Source organism: Eptesicus fuscus, chromosome 2 (genome assembly GCF_027574615.1).
Source record: "Eptesicus fuscus isolate TK198812 chromosome 2, DD_ASM_mEF_20220401, whole genome shotgun sequence".
In the NCBI taxonomy this organism is placed as follows: domain Eukaryota; kingdom Metazoa; phylum Chordata; class Mammalia; order Chiroptera; family Vespertilionidae; genus Eptesicus; species Eptesicus fuscus.
In genome coordinates this window covers 44400095-44417908 of record NC_072474.1, presented here as the reverse complement: position 1 = coordinate 44417908, position 17814 = coordinate 44400095, and the positions used below count along the sequence as shown (strand labels likewise).

The window sequence follows — 17814 nt, the reverse complement described above, 5'->3', positions numbered from 1 at the left end:
TGACACTGGCCTCCCATTTAAATTAATTTGAAGACAGTTTCCCGTGATGCCAGCATTTTCAATGACTATTTATGAACCACAAGGACAAACTCTAGACAGAGTAGGAATATTCCTACCTGAATCCATTTGCAGATATGGTCAGTTATATGTTGCTTTCTCTCGAGTTTGAAGAGTGTGTGACGTTAAAGTTGTAGATACTTCATCACAAGGGAAATTAGTCAAGCACTCTGAAAGTGTTTTTACTCTAAATGTGGTATACAGGGAGATACTAGAATAAGTTTAATCAATATATCAGTCATTGTTTTTATCAATGATGTTTTTATAACATGTTTTTGTTGTTTTTATATCATGTCTTTGTTTTATCATGTTGTTATTTATTTATTAATCAATTTATATATTACATTTTACTAATTTTCTTTCATCTCTGACACATCTATGACAGAGAAAGGGCAAATAGCAATATCAAAATATTTCTTCTAATTATTTTCCTTTCAATGTGCATGAATCCATACACCGGGCAACTAGTATTCCAGAAAAGGCCATTACTGTGGAAAAACACTCACTTTACATCAGAAAACAAAAACTGTCAATGCTAAGCACCCTTCCCTCCAAAATGCTGTAGTTGAATAATTCAGCAATAAAATACAGCCATCTCAGCCAGGGAATAAGGTATTGATTTTTTAAATTGTTTTATCTGTCAATACATATCCAAATCTCAGAACAGTTTATTTTCAAGTTATCTATTTAATTTTTCTATTTAACTCATAAACTTCAATATGATTATGATTTATCAGGGCTGAGTGCTTAATTACAAGCTCATTTCTAGTTATGTATGTTAATGTACAATTACAAGATGCTAATGCAATTATAGAATGTAATTTAGTAACACGTTCAGTGAGCAATTTATATAATCTTTTTTAAAGGATAAGGAACTTGAGAAATTACGTATTCTGCAAACACAACTTAGAAAAATCATTAAGGCCAAGTAGAGGACTTCCATGTGAAGAGGGCAGGTAAAGGTATTTTAACCCTCTTTTCCCCAAGAAAAATCACACCTCCAAAAAACAGCAAAATCGTACTCCATCATTAATGAAATTACGATCACCATTCTGTAACTTGAGCCACATTTTAGACAGAAATCAGATTGAAGGAAAATGATAAATTATTGAGCAGAGAAGAACTTAAATGCATGAGGAGAGGGAATGGCAAGAGGTTATCGAAAAGTAAGTCTCTTTGCTCTCACAGAATCCCAGAAAATTTTAGGAATTCAGCTACCGGAAACGTCAGAGGAAGGGTATAGGGAAGGGCTGAAATCATATTTAATTAAAAATATTGAGGGAACCAGATTCCCACCCCCATCTGTCTAAACACGTAATTATTTCTCCCTACTCCTGCAAGAGGTTGGAGGTTTACTATATGAGGAAACTGAATCAGAGACGCTCCCAGTATAGGGATATGAGACACAGAGGAAGGCAAGGGTGATGTGGACACTAAAAACAGGAGCTAAGTGAGAATCTGCTTTCCAAATGATGGTAAACTTCTCCCCACCCCACCCTGCTATTTGCCCTTAATTCCAGAACTTCAGAAGCTGGAATCATCTCCTCATTCAAAGGGATTAAAAGATCCTCTGCAGAATCGGCTGTTCCCAGAGAAAGAATTACAGATACCATAGCTGAAATTCAAATAAACAAAAACCAGCTCGTCACCTTCTCACTCAATCAGTGAAGCCCTCCAGTCTTCAGGACTTCAGTGGACCTATGAACCAGGAGGTCACTGTTCGATTCCTGGTCAGGGCACATACCCTGGTGTGGGCTCGATTCCCAGTAGGGGGCGTGCAGGAGGCAGCCAATAGATGATTCTCTCTCATCATTGATATTTCTCTCCCTCTCCTTTCCTCTCTGAAATCAATAAAAATATTTTTTAATTATGTAGAACAAAAAAAATCAAAGAAATAGAAACTGGAAAGAAGTTATGTTTTTTTAAAAATTAGAGATTCAGTCCACAAAGTTCAATTCTTCAATAATAAGAGGACCAGAAAGAGAAACAGATAAAATGGTCAGGAGAAAAATACAAAGAACTAATAGAAGGGAATGTGTCAAAAATAATTTGTTTCTTTATATCGAAAAGCTAACTTGAAAAATGACCTAAACCAAGATACATTGTTGTGAAATTTCCTAACAGTCCGGGGGGGGCGGGGAGGCCTAATACAAAAAATAACTAATCAAAATGCTATCACACTTCTCAATAGCAACATGAAAGACAGTGAGGCAAAGGCTTTAAAATTCTAAAGGAAAAGGTCCAGCCTAAAATTCTATACCTAATCAATTCAGCCACCGTGTAGGAAGGAAATAGGAAATGTACTTCAGGAAACTACCTGAAGATTGGCTGCACCAAAACGAGAGTATATAAGAAAAAAGAATAAGTGGTATCCAATACAAGAGGGGGTGGGGAAAGTCTTGGATGTTCAAAAATGTACAGCACACTTAACTCAGCAGTGAACAGTATATACAAAGCAGTAATAGTAAAAACACTGCATGAACACAAAGGGAAAGGGTGTATAAATGTGCAAAAAAATTCCTCATCTATTACAGAATATCATGGATAATATCTAATATTTACAAAGCAAGAGAGAGCAATATACACTTCTGGTAATAGAAAATGTATGGATTTCAGGAAATAAAACTAATGATAAGCATTAGCTTTGGTCGCCAGATTTTCTTTTAAGGAGAGAAGAGTGTATACAGAGCAAGAGATGCTTTTTGTAATTGCATGCCTTTTAGTGTTATTTGAATTTTAAATCCAATTACCTATAATATAATTACATGAAAGTTTTTAAAGAGCGGGAACACGAGTGCACAGTTGGGACCAAGCCTGCTTTTGTCTAAGATATCTGGATGAGAATCCTTTGAGAAGCCAAGGCTCAGAGCATCACTGAGCTGGGCAAATTCAGAGGTCACTCAGTTCAATCTTCTTACGTTACAGATGGAGACTTGAGGCTCCAGGAGGGGAAGAGGAACATAGTTAATGTGAGAGCTGGCACTAGAGTCCAATCAGTGACTTTCTTGTTCACTCTCCACGTTTAAAAAAGGAGTAAATGGGGTCATAAAGAACTAGGATAAAGGTTGGTGTCAGGCAAATTGAGTTTTAATCTTGGCTTCCTCACTTGTGATCTTGCTATTTCACTTAGCTATTTTGTGAAATGGGGATTAATGACACCTATGTAGTAAATGTTAAATGAATCTAAAAATATACTAGAGGCCCAGTGCAAAATTCGTGCACGGGTGGGGTCTGACCGGCCCAGCCCCAATTGGGGCAGATTGGAGCCGCAGGTCGATTGGAGTAGTGGTGGCCCATCGGGGGTGGGGCCGGCTGGGGGAGGGGCCACAGGCGGTTGGCTGGCGGCCCTGCCCCTGATCGAGGTGGGGGGGCAATCGGGTGGGTCCAGCAGGGGGAGGGGCTGCAGGCTGATCGGGGTGGTGGGGGCCCATCGGGGCGGGGCCAGCTGGGGGTAAAGGCTGTGGGGGGGGGGGGTTGGCCAGCCACCCTCCCTCCTTGATCAGGGTGGGAGAGACTTATCAGGGCCAGGGCCAGCTGGGGGAAGGGGCTGTGGAAGTTGGCTGGTGGCCCCACCCCCAATCAGGCCGGTTCGCTGGCTGCAGTGGGTGTCATAGCAACCGGTTGTTCTGGTTGTTACTGCGTTCCAGTCGCTGGCTTTTATATATATAGATAGTCATAAATACGTCTAACACTTCGTTTTGGGGGTATGACTAAAGCATAGGCTTATTATTTAAAAATGTGTCTTATATTAAAAATTAGCATATACTCTTCATCAACATATATTCCCTAGAATATGTTTTTTAATATATATTATCTTAGAAAATAATCAACATATATTTTTTCATTCCCTAAGAATGAAAGGTGTTGTAACAGTTTGTCTAGGGCAGGGGTGGGGAATTTTTTTCTGCCAAGGGCCATTTGGATACTTATAACATATTTGCTTAATATAATTCACTTAATATAAATTTATGTTGCTATGAAAAAAGCTCCTAGATTTATTGAATTTCAAGTCCCACCTGTGGTTGCCTTGGCAGGGCCAGACCAAATGATTTCTCAGTCCTTATATAGTCCAGGGGCCCAACGTTACCAAACCCTGGTTTAGAGGCTTGCCTTGTCTAGAGGCTGCCAGTTGAAAGACATTATGAGAGTGAGTGACAATTAATTTCATGTATTTACTACCACATATGAAAAAGATGTGGATTGAAGTTTCTTGGCTGTTCAGTTTTATTTTGCGAACTTACATGATAGGATAAGTATTGTACTTACAACTTTTATGATGTACAGATTAATTGAAGTAAGAAAATATAAGAGAAAGGCCCTTAACTTATAGTCCATGAACTTTGCAGCATATATCTGGGTAGAAAATATTAACATTTACTTTGGAATATGCATGACCTTGGCCAATAGATAAGTTTACAACTTCAATTTTTTTTATCTTTAAATTAGAATTTGGTGTATATTCAAAGAAAGGGGTTGATATTAAGAGACTCATTATTTGAGACCACAATTTTAAATTCTTTGGATCAGTCAGTGAAATAGTTGTTTGCTATGATATCAGCTAAACATTAATTCAATTTATTTTCCCCCAGCTCATTAGCCTTCATTAGATACTCAGAGTTGCTATTTTGATGTTCTTTCTACAGTTGTCAAATCTATCTGATGTGTCTTATATTAATAAATATATCCTTTATGTATTATATTACAAACTCTCTTGGTCAGATGCTTGAGATGTAATTAGAAATTTGATTTCATACAATACTGTGGATAAGAATGTTTTAAGAAAATAAGTGATGTATTTATTGTCATTTTTTTCCTTTGCCACTTCCTTTATTGTGGTCAGCACATACTCCATTTCTTTTCCACATAAGCCAGTGGGGGTCCTAAGACTGATATCCAGAAATCCTTCATTAAATAAAGATGGCCTCAAGATTCCTTCCAGCTCCAAAATGCTGGTCGAAAGCATGGCGTGCATGCTATAATGGAAAGAGTGTGAGCTTTGGAGTCAGACTTGGATTCAGAGATCATCTGGAATGCTAGCTGGCTAGGTGACCTTGGACATGTTATTGCAGATGGAGATAATAAGAGCTACTTAAAGTAGTAAATGAAGGGGACAAAATTAAATGATGAAATCAAGAAAAATATGTAAAATTTGGACATCTAACAGATCCTCAATAAATGCTCGTTCCCTATGGAGCTTTAATTTCAGAAGGAGTGTATTTGTAATGAGTAGTTATCTAGGATGGAGGGCCCTCCCTGTCTGAGTTAGATTCCTTAATTTATTGTGTGAGCTAGAAGTTATGTAACCTCTGGGCCTCAATTTTCTCACCTTAAAATAGATATTTGCACACCCATGTTTATAGCAGCACTATTCACAATAGCCAAGATGTCCATGGACAGAGGAATACATAAACAAAACGTGGCATACATATGTAAGGACAATGGAATATTATTCAACCTTTTAAAAAAAGGAAACCCTGTCATAGGATACAACATGCATGAACCTTGCAGACGTTATACTAAGTGAAATAAGCCAGGCACAAAAAGACAAACATATGATTCCACTCATATGAGGTATCTAAGGCAGTCATACACATAGAAATAGAAAGGAGAATGGTGTGCAGTGTTTAACGCTTCTTCATATCCCCTGTGAGTCACACACATCAGACATATAACTTTGAGTTTAAACTTACACAATTCCCACATTGAGTTAATTAATGTATTAAATGGTTTGGATTCAGTTGTTACCATTGACAGAGCATAGAAAATGAACCAAATTTTTGACTTTTGTATTCCCAGCCACTACCATAATACTGATACATAGGAAATGCCCAGTGATTATTGAATAAATGAATGAGTGAATTGTTCAGTTTCTAGAACTGTAAGTAGTAATTATAGACCGTTAGTGATTAAGAAGAAAGAATAACAAATTCCTCCACAAAATCACTCAACTTCATGTTCCTGCAGAAATTTTCTATACCAGATGTTTCATGATTTTTCACAGCATATTTCTTTTAATAAGAATTAAAATAAAATACAAAAATTGATATGGCTAATATGAATCTTCAGGCTTAAATCTATATGTTTTCTGTTAGTTTTCTATCTCTGTTTTAACAAATTACCACAAACTTGGCAGCTTAAAATAACATAAAGTTGTTACCTCACAGCTCTATAGGTCAGAAATCTAGGTGGGCTCAGTTAGTCTCTCTGCTCCAGGTATCATTAGATTAAAGTCAGGCATTGACTTGGTTTGGCTTTTTCCTGCAGGGATAATCAATCCACTTCCAGGATCATTTCAGGTTGTTGGTAGAATTCAGTTCCAGTGGTTGTAGGACTAAGGTTCCTGCTCTCTTGCTGGCTCAGCTGGGGTCATTGTCAGCTTCTATAGAGCTACCCACGTCCCCCGGCTCATGGCCTCCTCACCGTGAAGGCCAGCAGTGGTAGCTCAGGTCCTTCTCTTTGACTTCTGTCTCATTTCTCATGCTTCCTGTCTGAATAAGTTCTGTATTTTAAGGCCTCATGTGATTAGATTGAGTCCACCTATGTAATCCAGAATAATCTTGCTATTTTAATCTTACTTTCAGCTGCAAAAAAAAAATCCTGTTTTTTGGGGGGGTTTCTTTTGTCATGTCAGGTTCTAGGACATCTTGGAGTGATCATTATACCTACCACACCATGCCTGTCTTTTTTGTTTGTTTTTTTCCTTGCAGTTTATCTGTTTATATAACCATGCCATTTCTCCTTTAGAATTTTCCAGTGTGGATTCTGCTGATCACATTCCTCTGATTTTGTTTCACATATTACTTTGTTTCCTGTATTGGAATTGGTAGTTAGATCTTGATTATAGCGGCATAATCAGATCAGGTTCACTTTTGGGTAAGACCACATCATAGGTGGTGGGGGGTTCTATCTGCAGGCACTTACATCTGGCTGTCTTATTTCAGTAAGAATTGTGAAATGATGATGTTCTAATTTTATCATTCTGCCTTCGCTTACTTTAGCAACTATTCGGTTACACTGACTGAGATGTCGTTCACATAGGAAATGCCAGATGAAACTTGTTTCTTTTCCAATATTTTCCAGTTTTCAAAGTGAGTTGGTTATCGACCAAAAGTAATGTTAGTTGTTTTTCCCAGTATGATTATTGATTCATCAATTTAATATTTGAAATACTTCAGTCCATTGCAGTTACTATTGTCACTGATGCTCAGATATTCCCATCGTTGTTCAGTGGGAGCTGCTTGGATTTGCCCCCTGAGTCTTTTTGATAAGGCTTCAGTAGTATTGATAGCATCCATTCTTTCAGTATAACAAGCTGTTCCAGCTCATCTTGTGAATTTCCTGCCTATGGAGCTCTAATTTCCGTGGAGCTCTAAATTCGTTGAAAGGAAAATGATATTTAAATTACTACATTCTAGGTACTAGGAATGGTCATTGCTACTGGTTTGACCTTTGTTTCTAGGCTTCTTAGTGGTCTGAGCTAGGCAATACTGTGGGTTTTTTTTTTAACAAGTATCATACTGATACTTCCAATTTAAATTCAGGATAATGGGATTTGAACTTAGCCTTAGTTATTTATCATATATCTTCTTAAGCTAAAAGAAAATCTGTTTCCTAATAACATCAGCATATTTCTTGTTTTGTCCCACAATATACTCATTAAAGTTATAAAAAAGCATAGTTTGAGAATTTTGTAACATTGTTTTTCATTTATAATACCTTCCACAGCCATGTATATATTCCTTATTTCTTTTTAGAGTTGCAGAATACTTCATTGTGTTTATTCATCAGTCCTCTATCTGTGGGAAATTGGATAGTTTTTATTTTGTTGTTATTTCAGATGTTGCCTCAATGAATAAATCTTTTTTATGTCTTTTGCCAATGTGTCCCTTGAACAAATTTTTGGAAGTGAGATCACAAATTAAGCATGTAATTTTGTTTCCCTACAGCTTGGCCCATAGAGTGGCATCAATTTTTATGAATTTTGTTATTTTAATAGGTGATAAGTAGTATCCTAAAAGTAGTTTAAATATTTGTTTCTCTTATTTTAAGCATTATTAAGTGATTTTGCTTTAAAACCTATTTGTAAATATTTTTTTTTAATATTTTTTTGTGTGAACTGTCCAAATCTCTTACTCATTTTACCATCAGATTTTGGGCTTTATCTTTGTTTCAGAAGCTTGTTATACATTAGGGATATTAACCCTCTGTTTATGCTATAAGTTGCAAATCTTTTCACTTTGTTGTTTGGCTTTTTACATACAGTTTTGAGGGGCTCTTAAAATTTTTCACTCTGTCATGTTTATTAACCTTCCCCCTATTGCATGTGGATTTTCAGACATAGTTAGGAAAGTATTTCCCACTCCTCTATGTTATGGAGGAATTCACTCCGGTTTATTTTACTTTATTTTTTAATTTAAATAGCTGATTTATTTGAAATTATGTGTGGTGAGAGAAAAGTATCTAATTTTATTTTTACAGCTATCAAGTTAACCCGACATCACTTTAGTGAAAAGTCCATCCTTTTTTTTTTTTAATAAATCTTTATTGTTCAGATGATTATTACAGGTGTTCCTCTTCCCCTCCCCATAGCTCCCCTCCACCTGATTCCCCACCCTTCCCCATACCCTTACCCCTCTCCCGCCACTGTCTTCATCCATAGGTGTAAGATTTTTGTCCAATCTCTTCCTGCACCCCTCAGACCTCCTTCCCCCTGAGAATTGTCTGTCGCCTCCCTTTCTATGTCCCTGATTCTATTATATTCACCAGTCCATTCTGTTCTTCAGATTTTTTTATTCACTTGATTTTTAGATTCACTTGTTGGTAGGTATGTATTTGATGTCTTTTTGTTGTTCATAACATCCTTTCCCTAGTGGTGGGAAGTGCCACCTTTGTTGCCTGCTAAAGGTCCCTGTTTACATGATTTCATTGATCAGTACCTCATCATTATTTGCCTGTTATTTCTGACCTGCATTTGATGACAATGGAAATTAGAAGCATATAATGCAATAGAACCTTTTAGACCTAAAATCCATCCTATAAATAGTGCTTAGATTGAGTTGTTTTGTTTAAATGAGGGAAATAAACTCCTTTGCATGTAGCAATGGAAGTGAGAACAACAGTAAAGAGAGATGTATAAAAGCAAATTGTCTAAACTTTTCTGTATGAGCCTTAAGAGGGCTTTGTGGGGAAGCAGCCTGATGTAGTTGATGCCTGGGGTCAGGATCCTGCCCCTGAGGAGTTGCTTTGTTGTGGGCACTATTAATTTCCTGGAGCCTTAGTTTCCTCACTTCTAACATGCAGATAATAAAATCTTTCAGGGGTGTTGTGAGCATAGAAAGATTTGCATGCGGTGGCTCAGCATAGAGCCAGTACATAATGGGCCCTTAGTGAGAGTTGGTTCTCTTCCTTCTCCCTCCAGGGAAAAATGCATCTATAATTTTCACTCTGAGATTTTCTCCAGCTACTCATGAAAATAAGAACTAGCCTTAATTTTGCTTTGCAAAGCTGATTAAATAAAAAGGGCAGATGAGAAATCAAGTTTTTACTCTTCCAATAACCCTGTAGCTGCTGCCTTCCCTGGACAGCAGCCTTCCTGGGCTCTGCTTTCAGAGTGAAACTGAAAAAGTGGGTTGACAGCAGTCATAGGATTGTTGACGTCTATGTAGTTGAGGGAGGCTTAGAAGGAGGAGAGAATTCAGGAAAAGGACTGAGAACAGAGATTTTGCTTCTCTCTTCCTAGTACAGCATTGTTTTTGGTCTTCCAGTTCAAAGGGGGAATCTGGCTTATAACATTTCACATTCAGAAATTTCCAGAAAATCGTCTCTTCATCCTGAACACCCCTGCCTACCCTGAAGTTGAGAGATCTGTCCCTAGAAAGGACAATTATAATGCAATACAATTTGCTTCTGTCCAGAATGAATTGGAAATGTGAACATTTTTTTGATAAAACACTTTATCTTTCAAGATTTCTACATCTGATTTTCTTTTACTAGTATATAGTCCTATTTTGCTTTGTTTAGCCTAATAATTTTCAAAATTGTCTACTTTATTGTGTGTATGTGTGTGTGTGTGCGTGTGTGTGTGTGTATATATATATATATATATATATATATATATATATACACTGAGTGGCCAGATTATTATGATCTCTGAACGCATAATAATCTGGCCACTCAGTGTGTGTGTGTGTGTGTGTGTGTGTGTGTGTGTGTGTGCATATACATATATATATATATGTGTTTGTGTGTGTGTGTTAATATATATATATATAATAATCTGGCCACTCAGTGTGCATGTGTGTGTGTGTGTGTGTGTGGGGTCCGGCCATATATATATATATATGAGGCCCGATGCATGAATTCGTGAATGGGTGGGGTCCGGCCTGCCTGCTGGTCGAACTCCTAGTCGAGGGGACAATTTGCATATTAGCCTTTTATTATATAGGATATATACTGAGTGGCCAGATTATTATGCATTCAGAGATCATAATAATCTGGCCACTCAGTGTGTGTGTGTGTGTGTGTGTGTGTGTGTGTGTTTTTTTTTTAAGGAATTTGTTTTCAAAAACATTTGAAAATCATTTTCAATTTTTTGATGGAAGGAAAATTTATTCAGGTGCCGACAACCTGAGAAGATGGCAATCTCATGCCTTAACAACCATCTTTTTGAAAATCATTTTAAGAGGTGTTTTTTTTTCTGAGTTATTGAAAGTCTAATCATGACTTTAATTTGTAATTTTATTTGTTTCTTTTTAAATAAACACATCTAAAGTAGTTTATTGTTAAGAATTGTTATAACATGAATATGAAAAGGTGCTATAAAATAGGATTTAATAAGTTTTTGCACTGCACTGATGATGTAGCACTTGAAAAAGTGCAAATATATTTTTATTAATTTTTGCATCAGTATTATGACATGTCATGTTAACCCTAGTTTTTAGTTGAGAACACTAAAGCCCAAAAAAACTGAATTTTAAGTGGCCCAACTCGAGTTCTAGACTAGAAGAAATTCTTATTTCAACCTAGTGTTCTCACCACAATGCTACAACTGAACTAAATTCATAAAAGCAAGAGCACTAGTTTAGACATGCATACATATTATATTTTCCATCACATCAGATTTTCTACTAAATGAATCTTATGCTTCATTTGCAATATTACACTTTTAATTTTTCAACTTTGCTTAATTTTCTTAATATGACTAGCTAGCTAGTTCTTTGGTGTGTCCACATGAAGACTATTATGGAATAACTAGAGGCCCGGTGCACGAAATTCGTGCACTGGGGGTGGGGGTGGGGGGGTGTGCCCCTCAGCCCAATCTGCACCCTCTTCAATCTGGGACCCCTCAGGGGATGTCCAACTTCCAGCAGTCGGACATCCCTCTCACAATCCGGAACCGCTGGCTCCTAACCACTCACCTGCCTGCCTGCGTGATTGTCCCTAACCCCACTGCCTGCCTGCCTGCTCGCCCCTACCTTGATCTCCTGCCAGCCTGATTGCCCCTACCTTGTCCTCCCCTATCAGCCTGATCACCCCAAACTGCCTGTGCCTTGGCCCCCAGTCTGGCCTCCCTCTGGAGGCACCACCCCCATAACCCCAATGCTGCTGCCACTGCAGCTGGTTATGGCTGCCTGAGCCTTGGCCTTTGTAGCCACTGCGGCTTTGTCTGGAAAGATGTCCGGAAGACAACCACTCTAATTAGCATATTATCCTTTTATTAGTATAGATTTGGGGACCATTAAAACCACGCAGAACTTGAAGAAAACACATGGCCCTGGTCAGTTTGGCTTAATGGAGAGAGCATCGGCCTGTGGACTGAAGAGTCCAGGTTTGATTCTGATCAGGGGCACACATGCCTGGGTTTTGGGCTCAATGTCAGGACTCAGTAGGGGGCCTGTGGGCGGCAGCTGATCAGTGATTCTTTTTTTTTTTTTTTAATATATTTTATTGATTTTTCACAGAGAGGAAGGGAGAGGGATAGAGAGCTAGAAACATCAATGAGAGAGAAACATCGACCAGCTGCTTCCTGCACACCCCCCACCAGGATATGTGCCAGCAACCAATGTACATGCCCTTAACCGGAATCGAACCTGGGACCTTCCAGTCCGCAGACCGACGCTCTATCCACTGAGCCAAACCGGTTTCGGCTGATCAGTGATTCTTATCATTGATGTTTCTATCTCTCTCTCCCTCTCCCTTTCTGACATTTTAAAAATATATATATTTTAAAGAAAACACATGAGCTTCACTTTGGGCTTTGTCATCTTACAATATCCTTTGTGCAGTGTTTTAACTTCCCTCAACTTTCCTTTACCCACCTTTAAAGTACAATCTATTTTGGGGAAGATGATCAGGAAAGTGATTCCAATGGGTAGAAGTTTTTTTTGGAGGGGATGGGTCATGAGGATATTTAAAAATTGAGCATGGTGATGGTTGTACCACTGAATTTACTTTAAAAAACCAGTTCATTGTACACTTTAGGTGACATGTACAGTATATGGATATTTCTCAACAAAGCTGTTCTTTTATTTCTTTTTAAATAAAGACCAGTCTTATAATCAATTGCAGATGTTTACAGAGGCCCCTCAAGATTTGCTCACCATGTCCCAAATCACGGCTGTGATTCCCAGTTGCCTCCAGTCCTGGTGGATCTGGATGGTGTGGTTTGCAAAGGAGAAGGTGGCAAGAGGCTTATGGAATTTCGGCAACCCCATTCCCCCGGTCTCCTCATAGGGCACCAGGGCCATTCCCACTGTGCCAGCTCTGCTCCCTTTAACCTGTTGGGCAAAAGAATCCTGCGTGCTCTGGCCAGAAAGTGCATTCTTTCTTAGGTGGCCCGGATGCTTTTTTTAAGGTCGTTTTATGGATTCAAAAGAATAAACAGAGATGTGGAAAGCTTTTGTCAAAATCCTTTTACATGGTTCTTCCAGTGTCATGGGAAATGAGATGTGGCTCTGAATTCATCCCAAAGTGTGTCTTTGGGCAAAAGCACCCAGAACGGCACAACTCCTGCAGAATGCCCCACACACTTTGCTGTCAGGACTCAGGGGGGCTTGAGGGTGAGCGAGGCGGCGGTGCCAGCACAGGACCTGGGAGAAGGTAGCGCTTTCTACACTGCCCAGGCCACGTGGACTACAGCAGTACCCGCCCAGGTGGGCAGGGTGTTTCTGCTGTTTTGTTTTGGTCTGGCCTCCACCCCGTCAGCCACAGACCTGTGCCTGCACTGAGACTGAATGCTTTGATGGCCCTACTTTTTGGTGGACAGTGGATGCACTCCCAGAGACTGGCAGTTAGACTCTGGTGGCTTCTGAGTCCCTTGTGGGGAGAGTCCGGCCCTAGGTCAAGAACAGACTCAGGCGTCCTCGGCCAGGAGGCCTCCTTGGGCTAGGGGCCGCCACAGTTTGAAGGCTGGCCATGACCCCAATCCTGGCAGGGGTCTCCTCTGGGGTGCTGGCAGGCCTGGGCTAGGGCTGCGGGAGGTTTAGAGGCTGGTCACGCCCCCGATCCTGGTGGGGGTCTTCTCTGGGGTGCTGGCAGGCCTAGGCTAATGGCCACCCTGGTTTAGAGACTGGTCACGCCCCCGATCCTGGTGGGGGTCTCCTCTGGGGTGCTGGCAGGCCTGGGCTCTGGCGCCGCAAAGGGAGAGGTTCCTGAATCTGCTTCCCACACACCTAGGCTAGGATACATCTTGTAGGAGGCGGCTTTAACGCCCGGGGTCGGTGACCAGGTCCTCCGGAGCCTCGCTTTCTGGGCTGCAGTCCCACGTCTCCCAGTGCCCCAGCCTCGGATGTGCCCACGCAGTTGCCCCCACCACCAGCCACCTCAGCGCAGGCCACAGCAGCTGAAGCCAGCCTCTTGGAAGCCAGGCCACCACACCCACCACCTCTAGTAGCTCTCTGCTGCTTGCTCTCTGTGCCCTGTCCACTGGGGTGGGGGAGTGCTCCCAGCCCAGAGGCCCTCCCTCCCTCCGCAGCCTGGCTTGGGAAGCTGGCCTCATGCTGGGGCTACTATGCCAGCATGCCCACTCGGCTACTATGGGTGCGACTCGGGCCCCACGGAGGCCAACCTGGAGAACGTGGACCCCAGCTCTGCATCCGGCTGCTGCAGATGGCCTCGGTGGTCAACTACCACCTGCTCCTTCCACTGGCCCCAGCCCCATTGATCCCTCTCAGCACGAGCCATTTAGGCGAGGGTGGCGATTACCCAGGGACATCACCCCTGGAGCGGCTGGCTGGGCCCGGCCACGCCCCCCGGGTCGCGATGGGTCCCGGCACCCCAGGGAGGCTGCTGGCCGTGCCCGGCCACGCCCCCCCGGTCGCGATGGGTCCCGGGACCCCCGGGAGGCTGCTGGCCGTGCCCGGCCACGCCCCCCGGGTCGCCATTGAACCTGGGACCCCCGGGAGGCTGCTGGCCGTGCCCGGCCACGCGCCCCCCCGGTCGCGATGGGTCCCGGCACCCCAGGGAGGCTGCTGGCCGTGCCCGGCCAAGCACCCCCCCGGGTCGCGGTGGGTCCCGGGACCCCCGGGAGGCTGCTGGCCATGCCCGGCCACGCCCCCCCCGGGTCGCGATGGGTCCCAGGACGCCCGGGAGGCTGCTGGCCGTGCCCGGCCACGCCCCCCCGGGTCGCCATTGAACCTGGGACCCCCGGGAGGCTGCTGGCCGTGCCCGGCCACGCCCCCCCGGGTCGCGATGGGTCCCGGGCCCCACTGGAGGCTGCTGGCCGTGCCTGGCCACGCCCCCCCGGGTCGCGATGGGTCCCGGGACGCCCGGGAGGCTGCTGGCCGTGCCCAGCCACGCCCCCCGGGTCACGATGGGTCGCGGGCCCCACTGGAGGCTGCTGGCCGTGCCTGGCCACGCCCCCCCGGGTCGCGATGGGTCCCAGGACGCCCGGGAGGCTGCTGGCCGTGCCCGGCCACGCCCCCCCCGGGTCGCGATGGGTCCCAGGACGCCCGGGAGGCTGCTGGCCGTGCCCGGCCACGCCCCCCCGGGTCGCCATTGAACCTGGGACCCCCGGGAGGCTGCTGGCCGTGCCCGGCCACGCCCCCCCGGGTCGCGATGGGTCCCGGGCCCCACTGGAGGCTGCTGGCCGTGCCTGGCCACGCCCCCCCGGGTCGCGATGGGTCCCGGGACGCCCGGGAGGCTGCTGGCCGTGCCCAGCCACGCCCCCCGGGTCACGATGGGTCGCGGGCCCCACTGGAGGCTGCTGGCCGTGCCTGGCCACGCCCCCCCGGGTCGCGATGGGTCCCAGGACGCCCGGGAGGCTGCTGGCCGTGCCCGGCCACGCCCCCCCGGTCGCGATGGGTCCCGGGCCCCACTGGAGGCTGCTGGCCGTGCCTGGCCACGCCCCCCCGGGTCGCGATGGGTCCCGGGACGCCCGGGAGGCTGCTGGCCGTGCCCAGCCACGCCCCCCGGGTCACGATGGGTCGCGGGCCCCACTGGAGGCTGCTGGCCGTGCCTGGCCACGCCCCCCCGGGTCGCGATGGGTCCCAGGACGCCCGGGAGGCTGCTGGCCGTGCCCGGCCACGCCCCCCCGGGCGCGATGGGTCCCGGGACGCAAGGGAGGCTGCTGGCCGTGCCCGGCCACGCCCCCCCGGGTCGCGATGGGTCCCGGGACGCCCGGGAGGCTGCTGGCCGTGCCCGGCCACGCCCCCCCGGGTCGCGATGGGTCCCGGGACGCCCGGGAGGCTGCTGGCCGTGCCCAGCCACGCCCCCCGGGTCACGATGGGTCCCGGGACCCCCGGGAGGCTGCTGGCTGTGCATACCATGCCCCTCTAGGGTTGCCATCACTCACCAGGACCCCCGGAACTAAGAGGATTTGGCGCCGCCATCTTGGTTTTCTCAATGGCCAGTTAGGCCACCCGGAGTCCCGCCCCCAGCCTCTGGCAGGCCCAATCATGGGCATAGAGGAGGTGCGGTCATTTTGCATGTTTCTCTATTATAATGTAGGATATTCTGGTAATTTGAAATCTCTTGAAGATCAGTCCTCACAAAAAGTATCTTTAAGAGGCACAAAAATAGCACTGTTAGAACCTGGTGCTAAGGTCTCGTTCTGTTTTCCAGGTGGCGTTGCATGCCTGTGGAGTGGCAACAGACATGGTGATTGAACACTGCATCCAAACACGGGCTGCCTTCGTCACGTGCCCTTGCTGTTATGGTTTTATTCAGAATACCTCCAAGTTTAATTTTCCAAAAAGGTGAAAGTCAGTGTTCTACTTTAGGCACTAATATGGGGATTAAACCAATGCACACAGCTCTTTTGATATAAAGGTGTAATGAGACTTCAGTTTTGAACTCTTTTTCCTCTTTCCACAATGGCAAGTACTGTTTATAAGTTTTACAAGGAAGAGAGAGTCTCCTCGATGTCTGCCCTTGATTTTTCTCCTGGATCAAGCTCTTGCAGAAATTTAGAAGCAAGTCTGTTTAGGAGTCTGACGACCAGAAGCCTTACAGCTTCAGCACTTCTCTGTGTACTTCTGAATGGAACTCGTTCCCTAGGAGAGGCAGGAGGTGTGGTGGTTAAGTGCTTAGAGCCTGGAAGTATTTCTCCTGGTGCAAATATTGGCTCCTCATTCTTTTTTAAGTTGTCTCACCTCAAGCAATTTACTTAAACTCTGTTTGCCTACATTTTCTCATCTACAAAATGGAGGTTATAATAGTAAATTACCTCAAGGTTTTTGTGGGAATTGAATGATATATAGGTAAAGCCCTTAGAAGCCACCGTGGAATTAATACTCAATAAATATAAGCTGTTGCTAGTTACGGTAGTGGTGATGGTTAGTCTGCAGGTTTGACAGCCATTTTTGCAGTGCTTCTTCTCCCACATTAGAGGCCCGGTGCATGAAAATTCGTGCACTTGGGGGGGTCCCTCAGCCCGGCCTGCACCCTCTCACAGTCCGGGACCCCTCGGGGGATGTTCACCTGCTGGCTTAGGCCTGCTCCCCCGGGGATCGGGCCTAAGCTGGCAGTCAGACATCCCTCTGGCAGCCCTGGAGCCCTCGGGGGATGTCTGACTGACAGCTTAGGCCTAAGCTGTCAGTTGGACATCCTTAGTGCTGCTGAGGAGGCAGGAGAGGCTCCTGCCACTGCCGCTGTGTTCACAGCCATCAGCCTGGCTTGTGGCTGAGGGGAGCTACCCCTATGGGAGCGCACTGACCACAAGGGGGCAGCTCCTGCGTTGAGCATCTGCCCCCTGGTGGTCAGTGAGCATCATGGCGGCTGGTCATACTGCCATTAGGGTCAATTTTCATATTACCCTTTATTATATAGTATAGTTGGGGTGACATTCTAATTCTCATCACTTTAACTCGACCTAATGGAGGGCCACTCCTTTGGTGTTTATGACATTTCACTCTCTGAGCCATAGTTACTGAGAATCATGCCAATCATTTTAACTATAGAATAGATTCAATATGTTAGTTTTGGAAGTTTATCCTATAATGTGTCAAAAATGATTTCTTGATCATTTGCATCATTACTTTTAAGAAATCTTTTTATTTTATTAGCATTTATACTTAAAAGCTTCTTATCTACATAATTTAGAATTAGAAGTACAAACAATAGCCTTCTTATTTTTGTCTTCCATTGTTTTGTTCTTTACTACAATTTGCAACTAACTGAGAAAAAAAATAAAGGAACTCTGGACAAGCCAATAATAGACTATAACTTGCAGCTTTTTCAATAGCTGAAATTTCATTTTATTCTAAATCTACTTAAAAAATGCATATTTTATAACCCACCAAGAAATGTAATGCTAGCAAT

The 17814-nt window shown here is 44.2% G+C and overlaps 1 protein-coding gene across 1 annotated transcript in view; it reads left to right on the top strand.

Moving 5' to 3' along the window:
- Positions 1–17814, top strand: part of GSTCD (glutathione S-transferase C-terminal domain containing) — a 129760-nt gene that overhangs the window by 101833 nt on the left and 10113 nt on the right. The window contains exon 9 of the mRNA XM_054726847.1: positions 16117–16250. Coding sequence (XP_054582822.1) covers positions 16117–16250 — 134 coding nt within the window. The remainder of the gene's footprint in view (positions 1–16116; positions 16251–17814) is intronic.